Source organism: Mercenaria mercenaria, chromosome 16 (assembly GCF_021730395.1).
Source record: "Mercenaria mercenaria strain notata chromosome 16, MADL_Memer_1, whole genome shotgun sequence".
NCBI classification, from domain to species: Eukaryota; Metazoa; Mollusca; class Bivalvia; order Venerida; family Veneridae; genus Mercenaria; species Mercenaria mercenaria.
The window spans coordinates 18,724,135-18,748,379 of NC_069376.1; the positions used below are offsets into that span (position 1 = coordinate 18,724,135).

Consider the following 24,245-nt stretch of genomic DNA (forward strand, 5'->3'; position numbering starts at 1 on the left):
TGAAGAAGTGAGATCACCGACAGTCTATTCCCTTCTTAAAAAGAATGGCTGAAAAATAATATATCTTTGTGCTTCATAACATAAAAATTCAACCAATTGGTCGAAATTCAAAGCAAATGTTAGCGGCTCCAATTTTCTATATATTTTGGCTTCTGTGATGTCTGAACATGACGAAAATAATGAGGGCTCTATAATGATCATCATGAGGCAATTCGCTTGCAGTGCAGCATTATTTGTACATGACAACTGGAAATGATGATACATGAATCTGACATGTAGTGATACAAGCTTTGAGCAACTTTTGATCATGTTTAGGTTTTTATTTCTATTTGATCAATGTGTTTTCGTTGTTAACCCATTTGATCCCTTAACTGTAAGTAATACAATAACAAAATATATATATGAAAATGCACTCATTGGGCAATTTGATCATAGAATGTTTGATCCTTATATTCTCTTTGTTTTTAACTTCAAAGTTTTAAAAAAAGATATACCACATTTACTCGCCTATAAGACTTAAGTTTTTCTCCTCAGAAATCAGACCTAATGAATTGCCTTGTTTCGAGAGTCAATGTTATTGACCTAATGTACTGAAATATTGCCTACTTTGCAGTAACTTATAGAAGAATCGTCTTACAAAAGAGTAAAAAGGTAAACAACTTATTTTTGTTTTTGCTTCAGTTTTGTTCCATTGATATTCCTTCTTTGGTAATGATTGTTGTATAGACAAAATGAAATAAAATACGACATCTGTAAATATTGACTATCTGCAAAATACTATATCAAGTTCTGTTTATGTGACATATATATCTGCAATAAAATTTTAGATTAATAAATACTTGACAATGTTGTGAACATTTCCAAGAAATTCATGAATGTTTTTTGTACATAAAGAAGACATGATTTACAAACTGAGAAATTATCTAATTTTCCTTCAAACTTCATAAACTTTGACAAAAGTCTACATTATCATGACATAGTTTATGAACTATAAGTTTACATTTTCTTAACATAATAAATAAACTATGACATTAATAGACATTTTCATGACACTATTTTATAAACTATGACATTTGTAACTATCTTCATGACATTTACAAATATCATTAGTTTAGCAGACATGATTATGACAATGTTTTATACTAGTAAACCATAACATTTACTTGATATTTCATGTTTTGGTTTATCTACAGTATAAATAGGTTGCTGTTTATGACACCATGACAATACTGATAAACTTTAAGGTAATGGACCTGAATCAACAAACAGCATTTTTCCTACAATAGTGTAATTTTCCCTGATGGCCCTTTGGCAGCCTCCCACTGTAACAGAATTGTTTTTCCTTAACAACCGGAGGAACACTGACGAAAGGGACATCAAGTAACATCAAGTAATCAGTTCTGCAACATGGTTTATAAAATATGATCCAAGTTAACATTTACACATGATTTACAAAAAATGACAAAATTTCACAATTTCATGATTTGCAGGCTATAATGCAAATCAACAATTTCATAACTTTGTACCATTACAAATGACTATAATAAGTACGATAATTTATATTGTTAACACTGATTCATGATTGATCAATGTATATAGCACAAAGACAAATTTTGATAATTTTGCAGTTTCAACTGCAGGGAACAAAGCGACAGTTGAACAGAAAATTGTCGTAACTTGTTCTTTTATATTCAGTGAATTATGACAGTTTTCAGTTCCACCCTCACAATATAATGCAACCTTTCACCAAGCATATTTAAGTCTATGCAACCTTTACCAAAATAAATACATTTACATCTGAAATTAACTCAACCTTCATGATAAATGGTGAGATGCTAAATGCCGTTATCATATATAAAAATACTATCTACCATATTCACTCGTCCATAAGACAATGTTTTCCCCTTAAAAATCAGACCCAATGTGTTAGTTTAAACATATTTTATTTCAGTAGTACATGAAACATTTACAGAACAATTAATTAAGGAATTGGACAGAAAACTATATCAGCTTACGGTTGTCCTCTCCAATGTGTTGCCTCCTGTAATAAGCAAGTCAGTGTCATTCACCTTAAGTATTTAGAGAACAGTCTGCAAAATAAATGTCAATTCTGAATTAGTTTTAAGGACCCCATCTTATAAACAGATCATCTTATAGACGAGTAAATATGACACAATACAATAAATAAAGGATATGCTATTCAACACTTCTAAACAAACTTTTCAACATTGTAAAAAAATGTTTATCAGGACCGACTGTCATAATAAAAAAACAGGAGCTTCGTTACGTCAAAAATAAAAAATAAATATGCAAAAAAAAAACAACAACGTAAAGACATAAAATGAAGGGAGAGGTACAAAAGAATATTTTCACTTAAAAAAAATGTACCAAACAAATTCTCAATAAAAGCCAATTTTTTAAAGTTCATACAAAGACATAATATATCAAAATTTTGCAACAAACACCTATGATTAAACAGAAGTTAAATATATAAAGGATGATTTAGTTTTGCATGATTGATTTATCTGTGGCAAGTGAACATAACTAATAAGTCAGTCAGATATATAATAATACTATTTACAATGTTTTAAAAATTATCCCGCCATTTTGGTAAATATTAAAACACAACAAAACAATATATTTAAAAACATTTCTACAAGTTAATTCATATTTTGTGTATATCATTCGAACATTCACACATTCTGTTTTCAAAACTTACATTCTGAACCATTAAAAAAATATTGAGATACTGTTTTCAAACGATTTTATAAAATAAACTAAAATGAACATCCAATTTTCATTTAAACTGGCTATTTAGTTGCTACATGTTTCTTTTTAGCAGGTATCTAGAAGGTATCATTTTGTAAAGTTAAAATTTTCTGATTTCTAAAGCATCTCTTTCTCTCATAGCAAAATAAAATCCGAACTGGTAAGCCCTTGTGAATGACAGCGCAAGCACCCATAATTCAGGAAGAAACAACTTTGAGTTCATCATTTAAATCATTGGTATGTGACACTTTTTTCAATTGGATGTCAGTAAAAAATGTTCCTTTCACAGGGTTCTGTTCTGTTTCATTGAACAGAATCTTTTTAAACCACGTGTTTGAACTGTAAAGTTCTATTACATGCCCGGAGTCCCAATTGCTTAAATAACTGAACATTTTTTTTTATCTCATCTAATGTTCTGTACACTGAAGGGGCACAACTCCAAATTTATCTCCTTTTTTTAAAGTTTTTGCATTAGAAAATGTAAAATTAAAATGATGCAGTGAATTCTGTGCAGTATTTACTCATAAAACAATTGTTTAGACTGCATAATCTGCAGAAAACTCTCAAGTAGCAGAAATATGATGTAAAATACAAGTCGGGATATACTTTGTAACTGACTCTTAATCTAGCAACTTAGAACCTAGACTGAAAATTTCTGTTCAATTAAGTACGTATGCCTTTTTCAGCATTCTCCAGTTATTATGAAAAAGCCGTTTTCTGTTACGACTTATGGATGCCGAAATAGCATTCAAGTAGATGTTGTTGCATAGGAACTGCCAAAGTTTAGATAATATTAATGATTTTTAATTCTAATATATGTTGCCTGTATATCTGTTTTCAAATTTTAATGTTTATCTGGAGGAATGTCCCTTAAAACTGGTACTGAAACTCATGCGAAGTACATAACATTTACGGTATCTGGATGGAGAGTAACAGTGCGGGCTATTATACTGCTGGTCCTGTCGTCGCTGTGGTCTGACGAATGTCGACTACTCCCTTCACTACTGAAATACAGATCACAACATCCTTCGTACTATTAACATGTTCAAACTTTCACTTAATCAGAAATAAATGTAAGAAGTGATATATCTGGAAAAAGAAACATCCTCCAAAATTTCCTCTTTAAGCCAGAATGGCTCATCAGTATATGGGTAAAGATTTTGATCAGCCTGTCTGGCTCTAAATGAACATTATGCATTTCAGCAATAGATGACCACAACCAACTTGGTCAAAGCTATGATATATCAATTTTACTGCATTTCCACAAATGTAAAACTTAATGTGTCCAATAACCTAAGCACCAAGAAAATATAATCTATAACTGCCTATCACACAAGATCAAACATACACCCACATATACTTACAGAAGGTAATGCACAATTTACAATTTCAGTTAGCAACATTTATACAAAACATATAAAATTTCTCATATATACACACAAATTATCACTTGTACTTTTATCACAAACATATACGGGGGGCACTAACCATCAAATAAACCGCCTGGTCATGAACATGTCACAACATTGTCCATTTTATTTCCTCATATCACACTTGTTTCCACTTTAAAACATGCCTTTCTCAATATATCTCTTTTACTGTCATATCTCCACGGTAACTAAATATCTGACTTAAAAACTTATGAATTTCAAATCCATTTCAGAAAAATATCCTTTATTGCAACTTCCAATTAAGGGCGGACACATCAGTCTCCTCAAGGACTATTTTCTGGTCTGTCATTTGATCTCTACAGCAGTTTTATCAGTTACTGACGATTATTTGAACAAATCAAGACACTAACTCTTCACAGTACATATTCTTGTTTACAGCTGTTCTTCAAAAAATTGTGCAACTATTTGGCTGACTGTTTTGTACAATAAGCAATGTCGACAAAATACTGTTATCTCTGAAACAGGATTACCCTAGATCCAACTTGTACTATATGGTTTTTCCGCCATCTGACATGCAGAGAACAGTTTGTATAATGCATAAACCATCACAAGAAAGGTAGCAAAGTAGTATTTCATATCACACAATGCACATAGTGAGAATCTACAAAGTCCTCTTTTTTTCCTAGGATTTGCTAAGATTGCACGGGGATCTCATGCAAAGTACATGAACTTGACAGTGTCAGGATGCACGGTGACAGCACGTGCCATCACAGACGGGGCTCTCTCATCACTGTTGTCCGAGTAACGACTGCCTTCTCCACTGTAATAGAATGCAGGTGAAACAGGTTAAGTAAAGAGATAAAGGTGATAGGCATGTGTATATTGGTTTTCAACCTGTGTCATGTTGTTCAATCAGATTTTTGTATATTAAATGCGTAAGTTTTTACCGTTATGCCCAAAATAGCAATTTTGTTGGGATATAAATGTGCAGATATCCACGAAAATGAGTATTAATGATTTCACAATATGTTTTATGACAAAATTAGTCGATTCAATTCATCTTCTGGAGCATATTCCCTAAATTTGCAACCACATTAAATCTTAAAGACACTTTATATGACATGAAAAGTCTCTTAAAGAGCCTTGGTTTTACTGAAGTATTCTGCACCTATTTAGCCTTTATACCTAAAACAATTACATATAAATCATGCTGAAAACAACATCAGCTTTGGTAAAATAATCAACTTCACACTATAGCTATCCAACATGACACTGACTAAACAGCTGTTTTCTGACTGCATTCTCAAACTTATACAAGTTTGCATTCAATCCTAAAATTGTCATTCGCTACATTCATTTTCTTCATTACAGGAAAAAACATGCCATGAAGTCTCAGAGATGATAAATAGTTTTCAAACAGTAGAAACAGTAGCTGTCTTACAAATGAAGAATTTTACAATACTGACAGTAAGAAATACAGAAGTAACAGCACAAGAAAGATGGTATGGCAGTGCAAAAACAGAATGAAGACTGTTTCAGTTGCAGCCAGATTTTCAATCACAATACTAGAAGTGTCAAAGAAGCTTGCTAATTATATGGCTCAATGAGCTCATTTTTACCAAACTTTTTTTTTTTCCCGATAAAGTGACTCAAACAAATGAAGCAGTTTTCTTTTAACATTAAAAAAGCTTACACCAGTGCTTTGTTACTTTGGATTAGTGTATTTTTCAGTTATGTAAAAGTGGAAGGTTAAATTAATTAGTATTCCTGTATTTTTTATAGTGAAACCACATTTAACTACAGCGAATTAGTTTGATTTTTGTTGAGTTTAAGTCATACCAACACAATTTAGGCTATATAGTAACTGTCTAGCTTTTAATGGTGCATTATTTCAGGTGTCTGTGGGCACCTTGGTATTCACTAACATTCAATAAGACAGCTGGCCCCAATTTCACAAAAAAACTTAAGTAATTGCTTAGCTAAGTCTGTTATTTCAAATGCTTGTTTTTGCCCTTTATGCATCTTCAATGTTGATTTTTTTCATCTATATCAGACCTATATCAGACCCGTACATGACTATTTCATAGAACAAAGCACAACAGTTCTGAATTTTACTGAAAATGAATTATAAAAATTAGAAATATACTTAAGCAAATACTTAAGTTCGTTATATCGTGCTTAAATAGAAATATCATATATGCGTGACTGAAATAAGTACTGCAGACAAATACTACTAACTATAGTTTAATTTAGCTTTAAATACAGTGGTATAGAAAAAAATCAACATGAAATAACAATAGCTTAAGTAATAACACGATTTTAAAATAACAAACTTAGCTAAGCAATTACTTAAGTTTTTTCGTGAAATTGGGGCCTGGATGCTTCCTCACATGAAGAACTGTACACCCCAGGAGAGGCTTCATAATATGGTGAAGGGCAGGTAATTTGAAATCAGCAACCTAAACCATTCGGCCATGAAAACTTTATTTCTCCACAGTAATCCGAAGATCAATGACTTAAGCTACTTTAGACATGTTGTCTACTGTCACAGTCACAGAGAACACTTGTGTCCTGCTCAGCCTCCAAACTTGTTTGTGTTTGTCCCCTGGTAGGCAGACTCAGACATGGAAAGTGGGAAGTACTCCTAAAACCCCTCATAACATCTGTTTTAGAACAAAGGAACATTATGTTCAACTAGTCAGTTTTTAATTTTAATAATGTTTTACTTAAAGCAAGCTTCTTTGATAATTTTAACTCTACTACTGTATAAGTGGATATATACACGGATAAAAAAAGTTCATGAATTGCCAATGCCAGACATTTTGTGAGCGGAAATATTCACTAAACCCCAAAAACTGAATTTCCGAAGTCAAACTTGTTTATCTTTCCTTAAGTGTTATATCCTGGTTCCTGTGGGCATTTACACTGGCTGATATTTTAGCAAATTTCTTGAATTCACAAACATTTTCCCCACAGAACGTTTCCACTTATACAGCAAATAGCGAGGAGAAGAACAGGAGCTGTCAAGAGGAGACAGCACTTTCAACTATTTCGATGGTGGATATTGAAATATGGAATACCCCAGGAAACTTGAGATATGATATCATATCAGTGATTCATACCTCCTCAATACTGCTTCGTCAGAGGAAACTAAACATTTCATGTATGAAGTTTCTACCTTCACAAGACGAATATTGTTAATTAAACTGATTAGGAATACAGTGAAATCCTTTTTATTTTCGCGTAGGACAAATTTTCACGTATTTCGCGCTAGGACCAATGCGCGAATTTAAGACCGCGCTATTATTTTTTTATTTTATTTCTTCATTTCTAAAATTGAAATTGTGCGAATGAAAGCCCGCACGAAACAGTCCTTTAAGTTTGCGCGAAAATTCATGCCAGCGAATTTAAATGATTTCACAGTACCTACTTTTAAACTTTGTATATTCAAGCTAGAAAGCATATAATGGTATCAGCATTATTATAAAACTGAGTTTGAAAACCAGTCTCAGAATGCAGCTTTGCCATTGGTCAATTTCAATTTTGTGTTCAGGAACAACCAATCAGATGCTGCGTATCAAGACTGGTTTCCAGATTTAGTTTCAGCTTCTGGAAGACAGAAGAACAGTCATCCAAACAAACCTGTCGTGTTCTTTCTCCACAAGATGGTACCTAGCTCGGAACGCCACAAGATGAGCATAATATGCTGGAGCTGGAATGGAGACACTTCGGGTACATCGGACATATGTATGGCACAACTGATACGTGAGCATCTGTAACTCATCAGCTGAGAATCTGTTATCATCCCAGAGTACATGGTAGTGTGACGGTCTGCTTGTACCCTGAAATATTGAAATAACACAATCATATTCACAATGGTTTTATATTCAATAATTTTCTCAGAAAGTGCATTTATCGAATCAAAAAAAGCTGTGAATAACAATTAGCACAATATTCACATAAAAAATGTGCAACAGATGTACATGTACATTCGGACATATTAACAATCAATTGAAGAATCATTTAATTTCTTTGGCAAGAAATTCTGTGGTTTCTGATCAAACAGTTTTTCTGTGGGAGAAATGAATTCATGGAATTTGACTGTTGGAACATAAAATGAACTGGCATTGTACCTGTTCATTGAAACTTAATTTCATGGACCGACACTACTGCAACATCCATGAACAAGAGCACCGCCTTGCGGGTGCTGACGCTCATCTGATTTTTTTTGCATAATAGAAATATTGTCCTACCCATGATTTTCTAAGTCTAAAAAGGGCCATCATTCTTGCAAAAAGCAGGATAGAGTTATGTTTCTTGATGTACAGTGTCCACTTATGATTGTGAAAAACTGTTGCAAGTTTTAAAGCAATAGCTTTGATAGTTTATGAGAAAAGTTGACTTAAACATAATACTCAACCAAGAAAATGATTTTCTAAGTCCAAAAGGGGCAATAATTATTGCAAAAAGCAGGATGGAGTTATGTTGCTTGCTGTACAGGGTCAGCTTATGATGGTGAACAAGTGTTGCAAGTTTTAAAGCAATAGCTTTGATAGTTTAGGATAAAAGCTGACCTAAACATAAAACTTAACCAAGAAAACTGATTTTCTAAGTCCAAAAGGGGCAATAATTCTTGCAAAAAGCAAGATGGAGTTATGTTTCTTGATGTACAGGGTCTGCTTATGATGGTGAACAAGTATTCCAAGTTTCAAAGCAATAGCTTTGATAGTTTAGGAGAAAAGTTGACCTAAACATAAAACTTAACCAAGAAATCTGATATTTTCTAAGTACAAAAGGGGCCATAAATCTTGCAAAAAGCAAGATGGAGTTATGTTTCTTGCTATACAGGGTCAGCTTATGATGGTGAACAAGTCTTCCAAGTTTCAAAGCAATAGCTTTGATAGTTTAGGAGAAAAGCTGACCTAAACATAAAACTTAACCAGGCAACGCCGACGCAGACGCCGACGCCGACGCCGACACCGACGCCGACGCCGACGCCGACAACCGCTCAAGTGATGACAATAACTCATCATTTTTTTTCAAAAAATCAGATGAGCTAAAAATGAATGCTATACATACATCAATGATTTCACAATTATTATAACTGCAGTAAATGTTTGGGGATTGATTCCCAGTACACATTTTTATCATTGATGCCACAGTATGCACATTTCCAGCATTTAGACATAACAATGTTCAGTGATGAAACTGAATTTTAGATCTATATAACATATATTACACTTGTAAGGAATCAAATCACCTACTGATGGCATGATATAAACTGTAAATATATCAATCACAGGGACATTTTTCCTCAAGAATACTAAATTTATCTAACTTACTATCTACTATAATTCCATTTTTCAAATTAAGCAGTTTTACATATACAAAGAACAAAACACTTACACAGCTCCAAGTATACCATGACGAAGTTTTGGAAGGATTTTGTTTGTTCTGGGTTTAACGCCGTTTTTCAACAGTATTTCAGTTATGTAATGGTGGGCACTTAACCTAACCAGTGTTCCTGGATTCTGTACCAGTACAAACCTGTTCTCAAGTAACTGCCAACTTCCCCACATGAATCAGAGGTGGAGGACGAATGATACCAGACAAAATGTTTTTTATCAAATCGTCACGGAGAACATACACCTCGCCCAGGGCTCGAACTCATGACCCCGCGATACAATGATCTGCGCTCTCCCTATTGAGCTAAGAGGGCAGGCTAGTTTTGGAAGGAAGTTTGAAAGTTAATAATTTATACCACATAACGAATATTTTTTTACAGGAAATCTGTCTTACTGAAAAGAAACCTTGATAAACTTATCAACTTAAACACAGAATAAGATATATCCATTAAATACCTGAATACCAGCATGACTACACAAGTAGAAATCAAACTCTGTTGGATGGGTGATTCCTACATCTACTGTGGTCCCGGCGGGAATGTTACCGCTCCGTCCTATCTGGTCCTTCCTGTCGGCACAGAACAGACGCGTGTGGTGGCGCTTCTGTACGACAATAAACGTAATACCTGGCTGGTAGTCAGCCTCGAGCTTCATACAGGCTTCACGTACAGCACGTAGCTCATGAGACAGTACCTGAATGAGAGATTCATAAAAATATTGTGGGCTTGATTCGTACAACACTGGGCTATCCCGATCACATGATCAGTATACTGAGATGCCCCATGATGCTTCATTCAGGCTATTCAGCAAGTCCTGAAGATGTTCTGAACTGATGGGTGGGCAACTTTATGTAATGGATTTTATTTTCGTAATTAGCATGACTAGCCACTCTTAAACAAGTACAAATTGAACAAAATCTGCATACAAGGCAAAATAAAGTTCTGTAAATAGACTCTTGATTCCATCAAATTTTCATAAATAGAACTGATAAAATAGTCTTCATTGTGGACTTTTGTTTAGTGTGTTTTGCTTGCACTTCAATTTTTCATGCAAAAATTGAAACCATATAGCATGGAAAACATGTATGATTCAACATAAAAAAACTCCAAATCTTTTAAAAGCAATAGTAGATAACGCTTTTGTTGCCTAAAAATGGATCAATTCTTCCTTGTATTTGTAACTGCAATTTTCTAACAACAACAACACTACAAATAATCTTACAGACTGAAATTGGCCTTCAGACACGCCATCCCTGTAGAATATGATACGTGTGGGTTTGAATCTCGTAGATTTGTAGAACTGTATTAGTAGCTCTTTCACCATTGAAGCGAGTTCCTGAATGATCTCCTGTCTGTGTTGCTGTACCCGCACAGTGGCCGAGTACCGACTAGGGTGGGCATCCATACTAGCTACAACCTGTTCAATGCAAAAATATTACATGACTTCTGTTTTTAAGTGGTTCCATCTCTACCTTTATGTTTTGAAAAAAAGTCATCTGTGTTGTAAGTTAAAAATGTAAATCACTTGTTAACATGTTTTGTTTTTTTTTTTTACAAAAACTGCCACACTCCCATTTATTTCATAAATAGCGGAAACTAAAAACAGTGAGGACATGTCAATAATTTTTTTTTCCTCAACAAAAAAGCTCTATTTTTCTGACAAAAGAGTGCCAAGTATTTACTTAGTATTTATTTGTTTATTATACCTGAAATGTAGCTAAGCAATTTGTAGCTGCAGAAGGTACATTCATACAAAGTTTCATTTCAATCTAGGCTAACTTAATAATGGCAGTATATGATGAAGGGTTATCATTAACATGTATTTATTTGCTTGTTAAATTGTTTTTGTCTATGCACCATTTTCTTCAAAGGTATTTCAGTTACGTTTACAGTGTGCAGTAAACTCAACCAGTGTTTCTGGATTCTGTGCTAGAACTAATCGTTCTCTGAAAGTAACTACCAACTTCTCCACATGTATCAGAGGTGGAGAAAGAACTGATTTCAGACATAATGTGTTTCATCAAATTGTCATGAAGAACATACATCTCACCTGGGGATTTAACTCATGAACCTGTGACCTATAGATCTATACTCTCCTTATTCAGCCAGACGGGCAAGCTCAGAAAATATTTATGTCTAATGTTTAGATTCGAATGTTGGTGGATGATGGACAGGGACTTCGGTTCATACTTACAGCTGCTATAGAAGGTTTACTAGCGTCTCCAGCAGGTGGATGTGTTACATCAGCACCTAGGAATATGACAGGCTCTCGGAATACTGTAGGTCTGCAAGCACGAGATACACACAGTTGTATATATACATGCAAAATAGGGTTGTCAAACAGTGATATTATAACATTATGCATCGTCAAAGAAAGCATATATATTCGTATAATGCATGGACATTGGACAGTGCTATTCTCTTAACAAGTCAATATAACAGCTGACAGCAAGTAAAGATTGTGAAAAGAATCTTCAGATATCACTAGCACTATCAAGGAGCAGTATCAATTATATCATACAGTTGATAAGAAATGAAATTTTTTCAAAGAGTTCCACAAAGAATTGGATGCAATATAAGAATGGTAGTTTAGGAGATGCAACAAACAAAGGAGAGAGAATTTAGAAATGAGTCGTGCCATGAGAAAACCAACACAGTGTGTTTGCAATCAGCATGTATCCAGACCAGCCTGCGCATCCGCGCAGTCTTGTTCGGATCCATGCTGTTCGCTAATGGTTTCTCTAATTGCAATAGGCTTTGAAAGCGAACAGCATGGATCCTGACCAGACTGCGCAGATGCGCTGGCTGGTCTGGATCCATATTGGTCACAAACCCACTTATGGTTTTCTCATGGTGCGGCTGGAATTCAGAAAAGGTGGGTGCATTTCAGACAGAAAGAGTAAATGAATTAAACTTTTTTTCAAACATGAGTTGCAATGCCCTTGAAGGCTGAAGAGTAAGGTCACAACTACAAGAAATACATGAATGTATATGCCGAGTTGTTTCATTCTCACATTCCTGACTTACTGCAGCAATGGAAGGCCTCGACTTATCTCCTGCTGGTGGATGGGTGACATCGGCACCCATAAATATAACTGGTAGTCGGAACATAGGGGGACTATAATAAACAATATCATAATCAGTTTAAAACCAATAACATGACTGACTTTTCCGGCCAGGTCCAAGAAAGTAAGTTTCTCCTGCAATCGAATTATGTTCGCTTGAATGCGATGGGACCGGCAAAAGTTGTTTGAGGAATCAAAGTTCAAGTCATCAAATAATATACATTTACTAAGGATTCTGCCAAGACCTTAATGAGCAACGAGTTCAGAGTGGTGTTCGAATCTGAGTTTGAGCAAATGGAATTCGACTGGTTTTGCTTATTATTTTTTTGTATTCTCAATAAGATACTCTACTGAACTAAAAAATTATCTGCCACTGTTTTTCTGTAACACACCACATATCAAATACAGACAAACCTGTTCTAAAGACCACCTCAGAATGAAGGCCACTACTGAACAAGCTTTTAACGGCCATACTTTCTCTTTGCATTTAACCATACATGATGAAAATCATGATCAAATTTTATGGGCACAAAATTTAGTGGTTTTGGCCAGCGCCATTTTGTGTGAACCTGTATTTAAAAGGGAATTTTACTCGTTTGAATTCAAATTTAGCGACTCAACCCTGAAATTCATGATACATATTCACTCAAGAATATTAATGATTTTAAAGTTGTATCAATTTACCCCCCCCCCCCCCCCACCCCCCAGAGTAGAGACCAATTTAGTGTGAACTTCTGATTTCTCAAGAGTGGTCTAACTGTATTTTCTCTTTTCCCTTTTAATTATGGCAATATTCTCCATACTGGTTCAGTATTCTAGCCACTAGCTGAATTCTATTTCTTGCTCTTCGAAGAGGTATTATTTCACTTAATGTATAATATATTTCTATTTCCATTTATTTGGTATGAGTATATCTCACTTACCGTATACTTGGCAAGAGTATATTATTGATGCCACCCAGTTTCACATTTATCTTCAGGCACAAGTTTGAGAGAGTCTGGGGAGTTGTTTTGTTCACATTCTTTGCCTGCACACACTGTGTGGCCAAACCAAACATGATGTCTCCTACACGTTTTACTTCGGCTACAAATATAAGTATTAATAAAATAAGCAATCAGATTACATTTATGGCACAGGTCATAAAATTCAAAATTTTGAATGTCCCATTCTCAGCTTTTAAATCAAATTCAATTATTTGTATGCTTTCTCTTTTGTATTTTGTAAGAACTACACCTCGCAACAGGTTTTTTATTTACATGTTTCTGTTGTACACTAACCACATTTCCCAAAATCAGAGACTGTTGCGATAACAAACTTACTCCTACATATAAGATATCTGTATAAGAGGCAGCAAATTTCAGAAATTGAGCTATTCACAAAATATAGCTATTTTTCTGTTTTTCTTTTTTTTTGTTGGATTTAACGTCGCACCGACACATGATAGGTCATATGGCGACTTTCCAGCTTTAATGGTGGAGGAAGGAGACCCCAGGTGCCCCTACGTGCATTATTTCATCACGAGCAGGCACCTGGGTAGAACCACCGACCTTCCGTAAGCCAGCTGGATGGCTTCCTCACATGAAGAATTAAACGCCCCGAGTGAGGCTCGAACCCACATCGATGAGGGGCAAGTGATTTGAAGTCAGCGACCTTAACCACTCGGCCACGGAGGCCCCCTCTGTTTTTCTTTACTTTGGTTTAATGTCACTATGACAAAATTATGGATAAAACATCAGCTTTGCAGCTTTTGGTAGTGCAGGAAGAACCTCAGGTAATTCTGTATGCATTACTTCAGGTATGGGTGGGCACCTGGCTGGGTAGAATCCCTGGCCTTTCAAAAGTCAGCGGAATAACTTCCTCACATGAAGAATTCCGCACCACAAGAGAGTTTTGAAACCTATAGCAGAGCCAGGCAACTGATTCAAAATCAGCGACTTGGCCGTGGTTGGCCCTTCACAAAATATAGCCATATATAGTCAACTGTCCCATAAAAGCATATTTCTGTACTTCAAACCTGTAGTGAGCGACTTGATTAAAGTTACCAGAAAACTTAAGCACACTGTTATGTATAGGAATTTACTTCACCTATGCATTACATAAACTTAACAAAATCACAGCCTCTGTATTCTTGCCGGGAAAAATAAAACAAGAGGGTCATGATGACCCTGGATTGCTCACCTGAGTAATATGAGCTACATGTTTCAAATGTCAAAATGATGATAAAATATTAAGAAAGTCAGTAGGTCACATTCATGGTCAATGAAATTCAGTTTTAGATTTGTGTGCAAAACTGTGTATGTCATCAAAATTTCAAGGCTGTATCTTAAAAAACAAGAAAGTAGGTCAGTAGGTCAAGGTCAAAGTCAAGTGACATCATATTACTTGGGGTCATCAGGTAATTAAAATTAAACAGTCAGGTAATTAAAATTAAACAGTCTTGGAAATAAGATCAGATGATTTTTTAAGTATTTTTCCTATATAACTCACATAATAACTAAGTGACACCAGGGCGGGGCCTCTTTTAACCCAAGGGGCATAATTTGAACAATTTTGGTAGAGGACTACTAGACAATGCATCATACCAAATATCAAAAGCCTAGGTCGTATGGTTTCAGACAAGAAGATTTTTAAAGCTTTTTCCTATATGTCTATATAAAACTTGGGACCCCCAGGGCAGGGCCTCTTTTCACCAAAGGGGTACAATTTGAACAATTTTGGTTGAGGACCATAAGACAATGCTACAAACCAAATATCAAAGGTCTAAGTGTTGTTGTTTCAGAAAAGAAGATTTTTAAACTTTTTTTCCTATACAAGTCTATGTAAAACTTGGGACCCCCGGGGTGGGGCCATATTTGGCCCTAGGGGGATAATTTGAGGAACAGTAGATAATGATACATACAAAATATCAAAGCCCTAGGCCATGTGGTTTTGTACAAAAAGATTTTCAAAGTTTTCCCTATATAAGTCTGTATAAACCATGTGACCCCCGGGGCGGAGCCATATTTGACCCTAGGGGGATAATTTGAACAATCTTGATTGAGGACCACTAGATGATGCTATATACCAAATATCAAAGCACTAAGCCATGTGGTTTTGTACAAGAAGATTTTCAAAGTTTTCCCTATATAAATCTATATAAACCATGTGACCCCGGGGCCATATTTGACCCTAGGGGGATAATCTGAACAATTTCAGTAGAGGACCACTAGATGATGCTACACACCAAATATCAAAGTTTGGTGTAATTCTGCCCAGTGGTTTTCAAGAAGAAGATTTTTTTTAGAAATTGTTGACAAGACAATGCACAACTGACTACGCACGACAGACTACGGACATCAAGCGGTCACAATAGCTCACCTTGTCACTTCGTGACAGGTGAGCTAAAAAAAACTTGCATAATAGTATGTTTATTCACACAAGTTCAGAAACACTTACCATATACTGGAGTTTTGCCAGGCAGTACCACCACTATAACCTGAAGACCTTGGTAAGTGTTCTTCAGATACCGGAACATCGGTTCCACCTGGTCCGGTCCAGTGGCGTACTTGCAGAAACACGGCTGACCAAGGATCGGCATTCCTGCATCATTGGATATCCTTTGTAACTGCTGTGTGAAATTCCTGGTCATACAAACAGAACAAACTTAAAACATTGAACAGACATCAAGTGTTTCATCATGAAAGAAAAGTTTCTTATACTTATGAATGTATCAATGGCTGAATAAAAAAAGAGTATTTGGCTCTCTAATTTGCCACAAAAATAAATGAAGATGCACCAACAGTGTCATGTCAAAGGCAAATGGCGTTGAAGTAATACCTGCTTCTCAACAAGCACCATACAACTGTCATACATGAAAATAAGGATTTCCCAAATATATCTTCATGAAACTGAGAATTTCCCACATGAAACTGAGGATTTCCCAAATGAAGCTGAGGATTTCCCATATATATCCTCATGAAATTGAAGATTTTCCCCCATATATCATCATGAAATTAACAATTTTCTACAAGAAATTGAGGATTTTCCACATATATCCTCATGAAATTGAGGATTTTCCACATGAAACTGAGGATTTTCCACATACATCCCTATGAAACTGAGGATTTCCCACATAATATCCTAAAGAAATTGAGGATTTTCTACATGAAACTGAAGATTTCCCACATATATCCCTATGAAACTGAGGATTTCCCATATATATCCTCATAAAATTGAGGAGCTTCTATATGAAACTGAGAATTTTCCCACATATATCCTCATGAAATTGAGGATTTCCCACATATCCTAATGAAAATTAAGGATTTTCTACATGAAACTGAGGATTTCCAACATATATCCCTATGAAACTGAGGATTTCCCATATATATCATGCAATTGAGGATCTTCTACATGAAACTGAGAATTTCCCCCATATATCCTCATGAAATTGAGGATTTCCCACAGAAAACTGAGGATTTCCCACATATATCCCTATGAAATAGCGGATTTCCCACATATATCCTCATGAAATTGAGGATTTTCTACACGAAATAGAGGATTTCCCCACATACATTCCCATGAAATTGAGGATTTCCCACATGACAATGAGGATATCCCAAATGAAGCTGAAGATTTCCCACAAGACCCTGAGGACTTCCCAAAAGAAACTGAAGATTTCCTCATATAAAACTAAGGAGTAAACTTTAATTCAGACAGTTTTTGATTAAATTGTCATACAATGTTCATCAACCTTCTTGAGGCCATGGCATGGATCTTGTGGAATTGTAGTTCTCGTACAAGAGCTGAGCTGGGTATAACCTATAAAGAATGTGAATATTATCCAGCTACTGAGTTCAGCACTGGACATGTATGTATTAACTGAATGCAAATATTATTTAAATGTAACTCTTGACTCATGTAGCATGCAACAGGTAAAAAGAACTGAAAGTTAACTTTGTCCAAAATAAAAATTCTTTAAAAAATGTTTTTCCAATTGTTTTTATTGTCTATTTAGAATCTGAGTATGGTTAAACAAGAACAAGAAACTTATTATGGCAGAGATTTCTTTCTACATAAAAAGGGAGTATTGTAAACACCCTTAGATACATGTAAGAAAAAAAAAAAACATTTGTCAAAAGATTCATGGTTTGCTAAAATTTTAACATTCAATCACAAACTTGGACCATAACAATGACAATTTTAGATTCACAGCAACTTTATTTACACATTACACCATTTACAACATCAATAATATGAGCCGCACCATGAGAAAACCAACATAGTGTATATGCGACCAGCATGGACCCATACCAGCCTGCGCATCCGCACAGTCTGGTCAGGATCCATGCTGTTTGCTTTCAATGCCTATAGCAATTAGAGAAACCGTCAGCGAACAGCATGGATCCTGACCAGACTGTGCGGATGCGCAGGCTGGTCTGGATCCAAGCTGGTCGCAAACGCCCTATGTTTGTTTTTTCATGACGCGTCTCATATACTGTTTTATTTGTTTTACCTCTTTAGTCAGCTCTCACTTTTTTTTTGTTGGGTTTCACATCATACTGACACAATTACAGGTCATACGGTGATTTTCCAGCTTTTGATGACCCCAGGTGCCCCTTTGTGCATGATTACATCATGGGCGGGCACCTGGGTAGAACCACCAACCTTCCATAAGCCAGCTGGATGGCTTCCTTACATGAAGAATTCAACGCCCAGAGCAAGGTTTCAAACACATATTGGTGCGGGGTAAGTGATTTTATGCCAGTGACCGTAACCACTCAGACTCACTTAGCCCCCACCCCACACACTGACAAATTATTTGTAACCTTGTAAATAATTAAAAACAAGTAAAAACTTATAAATATATACAAGAGGGCCATGATGGCCCTATATCGCTCACCTGTTATCATTGCACTTGAGGACAAGAAGGTCCTCAGTAAAAATATTTAAGTCCAAAGGACAGGAACAACAAAGGGAAGAAATTTAACCAAAATGAAAAAACAATTCTTACAAGGTACAGATATGTCAAAATGCACCTAAAAATTGGAGGTACCATCCATGTTGTACCACAGAAAAGTGGTCTCGGTTTTTCCCTACGGCCAATAATAAAAAAGTTACTAAAAATAAGCTATTTATAGTAATGTAAAAGGGAAGTAATTAAAAACATAAATATTGTAAGTGAACAAAAGAAGGCACTGCCAAATACATCTGCTGACATAAATGAAATTTCAGATCAGTATCTTCATTAGTTACAGAGATATACCCATTTTAATTTGAAATAAAGGGAGGTAATTTGACATGAAATCAGTCCATAGTTATCTACCCTGATTGTCTCAGTCCAACTAATGACAATAATGAAATTTCAAATAAGTCCTATAAGTACTTACTGATTTAAATCCATTTTGATTACAATCAGGGGAGGTAATCAGATATAAAATAACTGGAACCTACGATTGGATCTGATTTGTCATGGAATCTAAGATTTATTGTTGTTGAAGATATTTTGGAAGTTTGTATCAAATAAAACCATAAATGAAGTCTCTATAAGGTTGCAAAAGCCAAAATGGCCAATTTTGACCTTTAAGGGGCCATAACTCTGGAACCCATGGTGGAATTTGGCCAGTTCAAGAAAGGAACCAAGACCTTGTGGTGATACAAGTTGTGTGCAAGTTTGGTTAAAATCACATCATAAATGAAGCTGCTATTGTGCAGACAAGGTCAAAATAGCTAATTTTGGCCCTTTCAGAGGCCATAACTCTGGAACCCGTTATGGGATCTAGCCCGTTCAAGAAAGGAACTGAGATCTTATAGTGACACAAGTTTTGTGCAAGTTTGATTAAATTCAAATCATAAATGAAGCTGCTATTGTGCAGACAAGGTCAAAATAGCTAATTTTGGCCCTTTAAGGGGCCAAACTCTAGAACATATAAAGGAATCTTGCCAGTTCAAGAAAGGAACCAAGATCTTATGGTGATACAAGTTGTGTGCAAGTTTGGTTAAAATAAAATCATAAATAAAGCTGCTATTGTGCAGACAAGGTCAAAATAGCTAATTTTGGCCCTTTCAGGGGCCATAACTCTGGAACCCATAATGGAATCTGGCCAGTTCAAAGAAGGACCCAAGATCTTATGGTGATACAAGTTGTGTGCAAGTTTGGTAAAAATCAAATCATAAATAAAGCTGCTATTGTGCAGACAAGGTCAAATAGCTAATTTTGGCCCTTTCAGGGGCCGTAACTCTGAAACCCATAATGGGATCTGGCCAGTTCAAGAAAGGAACCAAGATCTTATGGTGATACAAGTTGTGTACAAGTTTTGTTAAAATTAAATCATAAATGAAACCACTATCGTGCAGACAAGAAATTGTTGACGCACACACGGACGCACAGAAGACGGACGACAGACGAAGAGTGATCACAAAAGCTCACCTTGTCACTATGTGACAGGTGAGCTAAAAAAAGCTTTTAGACGAAAGGAATCCTTAATTTCAAGTACTGCCACAGACATTCTACTGAACTTTTCTTCAAACCAAGCTTTTAAAAATTTCTATTTCATTTAAGATCTCATACTTTTTTTGTGGAAAATATATGTTAACACCTAAAAATATGTAATTATCACAGTTACAATTTTCACTGAACAACGGGTCATAACATGCCTGACAGGAAACCACACTAGGAGGCACAAAAGTTCACAAAACATTTTTATAATCAATGTAACAAATCAGTGCCAAGCAAGCATTCGGGGGGCACGCTAGGTTATACCAACCTGAGAGCGTCTTCCCGCACGGCTCGCTGAGGAGCGAAGCAGGCTATTGCCCATACACGTATCTCTATACCATTGTAGAACTGTTTGCCACGCATGTCCCACACACCGTCCATCGGTAGGACTTGTGACTTTGTCTACAGAAAATGTACAAGTTTTACTCTGTAATACTTACAACACATAGTCTGCTAAGCTTAAAGTGTTGCAATAATTCTTTCCCTATAGCTTTCTATAATACGGATTTCTTCCCTTGCCAATAAAGCATAAAATCAGTCTGAAAAAATGGCCAAAATTTTGTGCACAGAAATCAACAAGATATAGCAATATTCTTTCTTAAATACTGTATTTTTCGCAAGTTTTCGAAGTCAAATCTGAATGTAGTTTTACAGAAACATTCAGGAATGAACTTTGCAACAGTGTAAGCTTCAAAGATCCAGCACTACTATCTACTCCTACCAACCAGCACACACCTTAGAGCATCTTCTCGGACGGTTCTCTGCGGTGCAAAGCATGCTATAGCCCACACACGTATCTCTACACCACTGTAGAACTGCTTGCCTCTCATATCCCACACACCTTGATTGGGAATGGCTTGTGCCTTGGTCTAAAAATAGTAACATATAGGTCATGTGATATCAGCTGTACCACACCCACTCAAAGTATGAAGGATATGGTCTAAAAATAGTAGCATGTAGTATGTACTACAGCTATCTATGGTTTTAAAAATAGTAACATGTGATATCAGATGTTACACACCCACTCAAAGTATGTAGGATATGGTCCAAAAATAGTAACATATAGGTCATGTGTTATAAGCTGTACCACATCCACTCTAAGGGTAGTATATGGTTCAAGTTAGTAACATGTGAGTGATATCAGCTGTAGAGCATCGGCTAAAAAAGTATGTAGAAAATGGTCTAAAAATAGTAAAATACAGACCACATGAGATATACTGTACCACACCCACTGAAAGTATGAAAAATATGGTCTAAAAATAGTAGCATACAGATTATGTGATATATGATGAACCAAACCAACTTGAAGCATGTAGCATATATGTGCCAATGAATGAACAATAAAGATGATAAAAATACATAAATGCTGGTTCCCTCAGAGCATCTTTCTCTTGTTACTAGTTCCAAAATAGCAGATGCATCCTATAGGTAGTCTGTGACATCAAATTTTGGTGTGGACTTGTTAATTTTCTAAGTGGTAGTCTTCTATTTGACTGGAGGTTAGAGGTAAGATTCATATAAATAAATACATCTGATCTTATCTTTACTTTATCTCTAACTGGAAAATATAAGAAAAATTCATTTCCAGTGCTTTTTCATCCTAAACATTCAACCTGATTCTAAGGTTATAAACCAGTCTCAAAATGAAGCCTTGCCATTGGTCAATTTCAAAACAGAGCTCAGAATTAACCAATCAGATGTAGGAGTTTTCAGACTGATCTGCAAACTCTTTGTTTTATAACTTGGGGCACAGATCTAAAGGGATGGTAGCATTACCTCCATATATACCATACAACTGCAATGAACCATAACTCAGCAGAGCAAAGCCCTTATCATTCTCCAGAATGTATTAAAGAACAAACCATTTTTAAACAAGCACAGTAACTCCAGAGAGACTGGTTATCAAGCAAGGTCACATTATTATGCTTATAAACATCCTGACAGAGCTTTGAGAAAATTCGCTAAAAAACGCTCAAATTAAAGAAAAGACAATTTCTGTAGACATTTCCTACTGAGGGCAATTCCCTACTACCTCCCATCATGACTGGCACGATAAAAAAAGAACAACCTAATGCTTTATCGGTTAATGCATTTTAAAAATATGCTATGTATGACTTCTCAGAGCTAATGATGACGCTAAAGCCACACAGTAAAAGACACCAAGTAAAAGCCCATGCAAGTTTAAAAGCTATAAATCCAAGCCGAAACCCAAAGGCTTGAATAATACCTGTGTTAGTGCTGCAAAAATGTACATGTTGAACTTAAAACACACTTTTGTGTGTTTTTTGTTTTGGTAAAACTGTTTCTCAATGAATATCATATAAAACCCTATTTTATACAACATGCTATGTTTTATGTTAACATTTGTCCTTGTATATGATATTAGTCTTAAACTATCTAAAATAAGACAAATTGCTTAAATGCTTAAATGTCCCCTCATCATGAAATCACATGTATAAGTGCACAATGACCAGACAGCTGAAGGATCATAACGCTGCCATTTTGATTATCACACACAACTAGAGCTATTATTGAAGGTGAGTAATACCCCTAGATGCTGCTTCTGTTCAGGTTAAGTAAAATGTTGTCATCATGACCTTTAACCTCCAAGTAAGACCTTGACCTTGGATCTTATTTATTTATTTTGTTGGGTTTAACGTCGCACCGACACAATTTTAGGTCATATGGCGACTTTCCAGCTTTAATGGTGGAGGAAGACCCCAGGTGCCCCTCCGTATATAATTTCATCACGAGCAGGCACCTGGGTAGAACCACCGACCTTCCGTAAGCCAGCTGGATGGCTTCCTCACGTGAAGAATTCTACGCCTCAAATGAGGTTTCGAACCCACATCGATGAGGGGCAAATGGTTTGAAGTCAACGACTCTAACCACTCGGCCACGGAGGCCCCCTTGACCTTGGATCTAGTGTATTAAGTTTGCACCCTCTGCACTACACATCATCGGATTCATCCTGAAGCTTTGTTTGTTTGTTTTGGGTTTAAAGCCATTTTTCAACAGTATTTCAGTTATGTAACGGTGGGCAGTTAACCTAACAAGTGTTCCTGGATTCTATACCAGTACAAAACTGATGCAATCAACAATTTACAACTAGTTTTATGAAAATCTTTCCTGTGGTTTAGAGGATAGGGTGCAGCTACATGTATGTCACCTCTGAAGCCAAAGACTAGTGTGACCTTGACCTTTGTTGTAGTGACCTGGGTCATGCCTGATTTTGATTGTATTATCATAAGTGATGAAGGTTTACATGCAATTACTTGAAAATCTATCAAATTTTTCAGGACATATGAATCTGGAAACGACTTACGAATGGACAGACCGAAAGACAATATATCCCTACTATACTTTGTATCTGGGACTATAATAATACAATGTACAAATATTTAAAGAAAGTATTGTAGTGAAGGGTCAAACTTTCGGGCAACAAACACTTAAATAATACCATGCAACTGTTTATAGAAATCATGTCCACACAACTCTTTGCTGCCTGCAATTTCACAATAAATGGATATATTATGATAATGTCTCCAAAAACACGCTTATACAAGTACATTTGTATGGCAAAGCATTACTTTGTAGAATGCAAAAATCTTAATGATATCATAACTTCTTGAGAATGGCACCATTTTTCTTTTTTTACATATGAGCTGTGCCATGAGAAAACCAACATAGTGGCTTTGCGACCAGCATGGATCCAGACCAGCCTGCGCATCTGCGCAGTCTGGTCAGGATCCATGCTGTTCGCCTTCAGAGCCTATAGCAATTAGAGAAACTGTAAGCGAACAGCATGGATCCTGACCAGACTGCGCGGATGCATCTTAAACATCATAAACCAGAAACATGGATCATGTATGTGTATTACATAAACTTTAAGTGTGTATTGCATCTCATCTAGAACTTGCAAAGTCTGGTTTTTCCCACTAAAATCCGAAACCTGATTATCTATTACTGTCTTGGAAAGCCTGCAAAGTTATACTGTTCAGTATTACCCATTTCTGGGGGTGCTGCTGGACCATGAAAACCCAGGTTTTCCAACCAAAGTTTTCGCTGAAACATCTACTACTTTCTTAGAAAGCCTGACAAGAGGCACCTCCTGCGGGTGCCAACAATATTTAAGAAAAGAG

General features: G+C 35.8%; 1 protein-coding gene across 11 annotated transcripts in view; it reads right to left on the bottom strand.

The window, feature by feature from the left end:
- Nucleotides 1–1,386: 1,386 nt before the first annotated feature.
- Nucleotides 1,387–24,245, bottom strand: part of LOC123540098 (protein argonaute-2-like) — a 55,388-nt gene continuing 32,529 nt past the window's right edge. For 4 of the 11 annotated variants that reach the window (XM_053526264.1, XM_053526255.1, XM_053526261.1 and 1 more), the window contains 8 exons: nt 20,372–20,505; nt 16,065–16,249; nt 13,553–13,712; nt 11,759–11,849; nt 10,787–10,981; nt 10,022–10,258; nt 7,803–8,002; nt 1,387–3,773 (listed from right to left, as the gene is read on the bottom strand). In XM_053526264.1, coding sequence (XP_053382239.1) covers nt 3,659–3,773; nt 7,803–8,002; nt 10,022–10,258; nt 10,787–10,981; nt 11,759–11,849; nt 13,553–13,712; nt 16,065–16,249; nt 20,372–20,505 — 1,317 coding nt within the window. In that variant the 3' untranslated portion in view covers nt 1,387–3,658. Of the gene's footprint in view, nt 3,774–4,848; nt 4,981–7,802; nt 8,003–10,021; nt 10,259–10,786; nt 10,982–11,758; nt 11,850–12,591; nt 12,683–13,552; nt 13,713–16,064; nt 16,250–20,371; nt 20,506–20,838; nt 20,973–24,245 lie in introns of those variants that run through there. The other 7 variants (XM_053526260.1, XM_053526259.1, XM_053526256.1 and 4 more) reach the window with 3 other exon arrangements.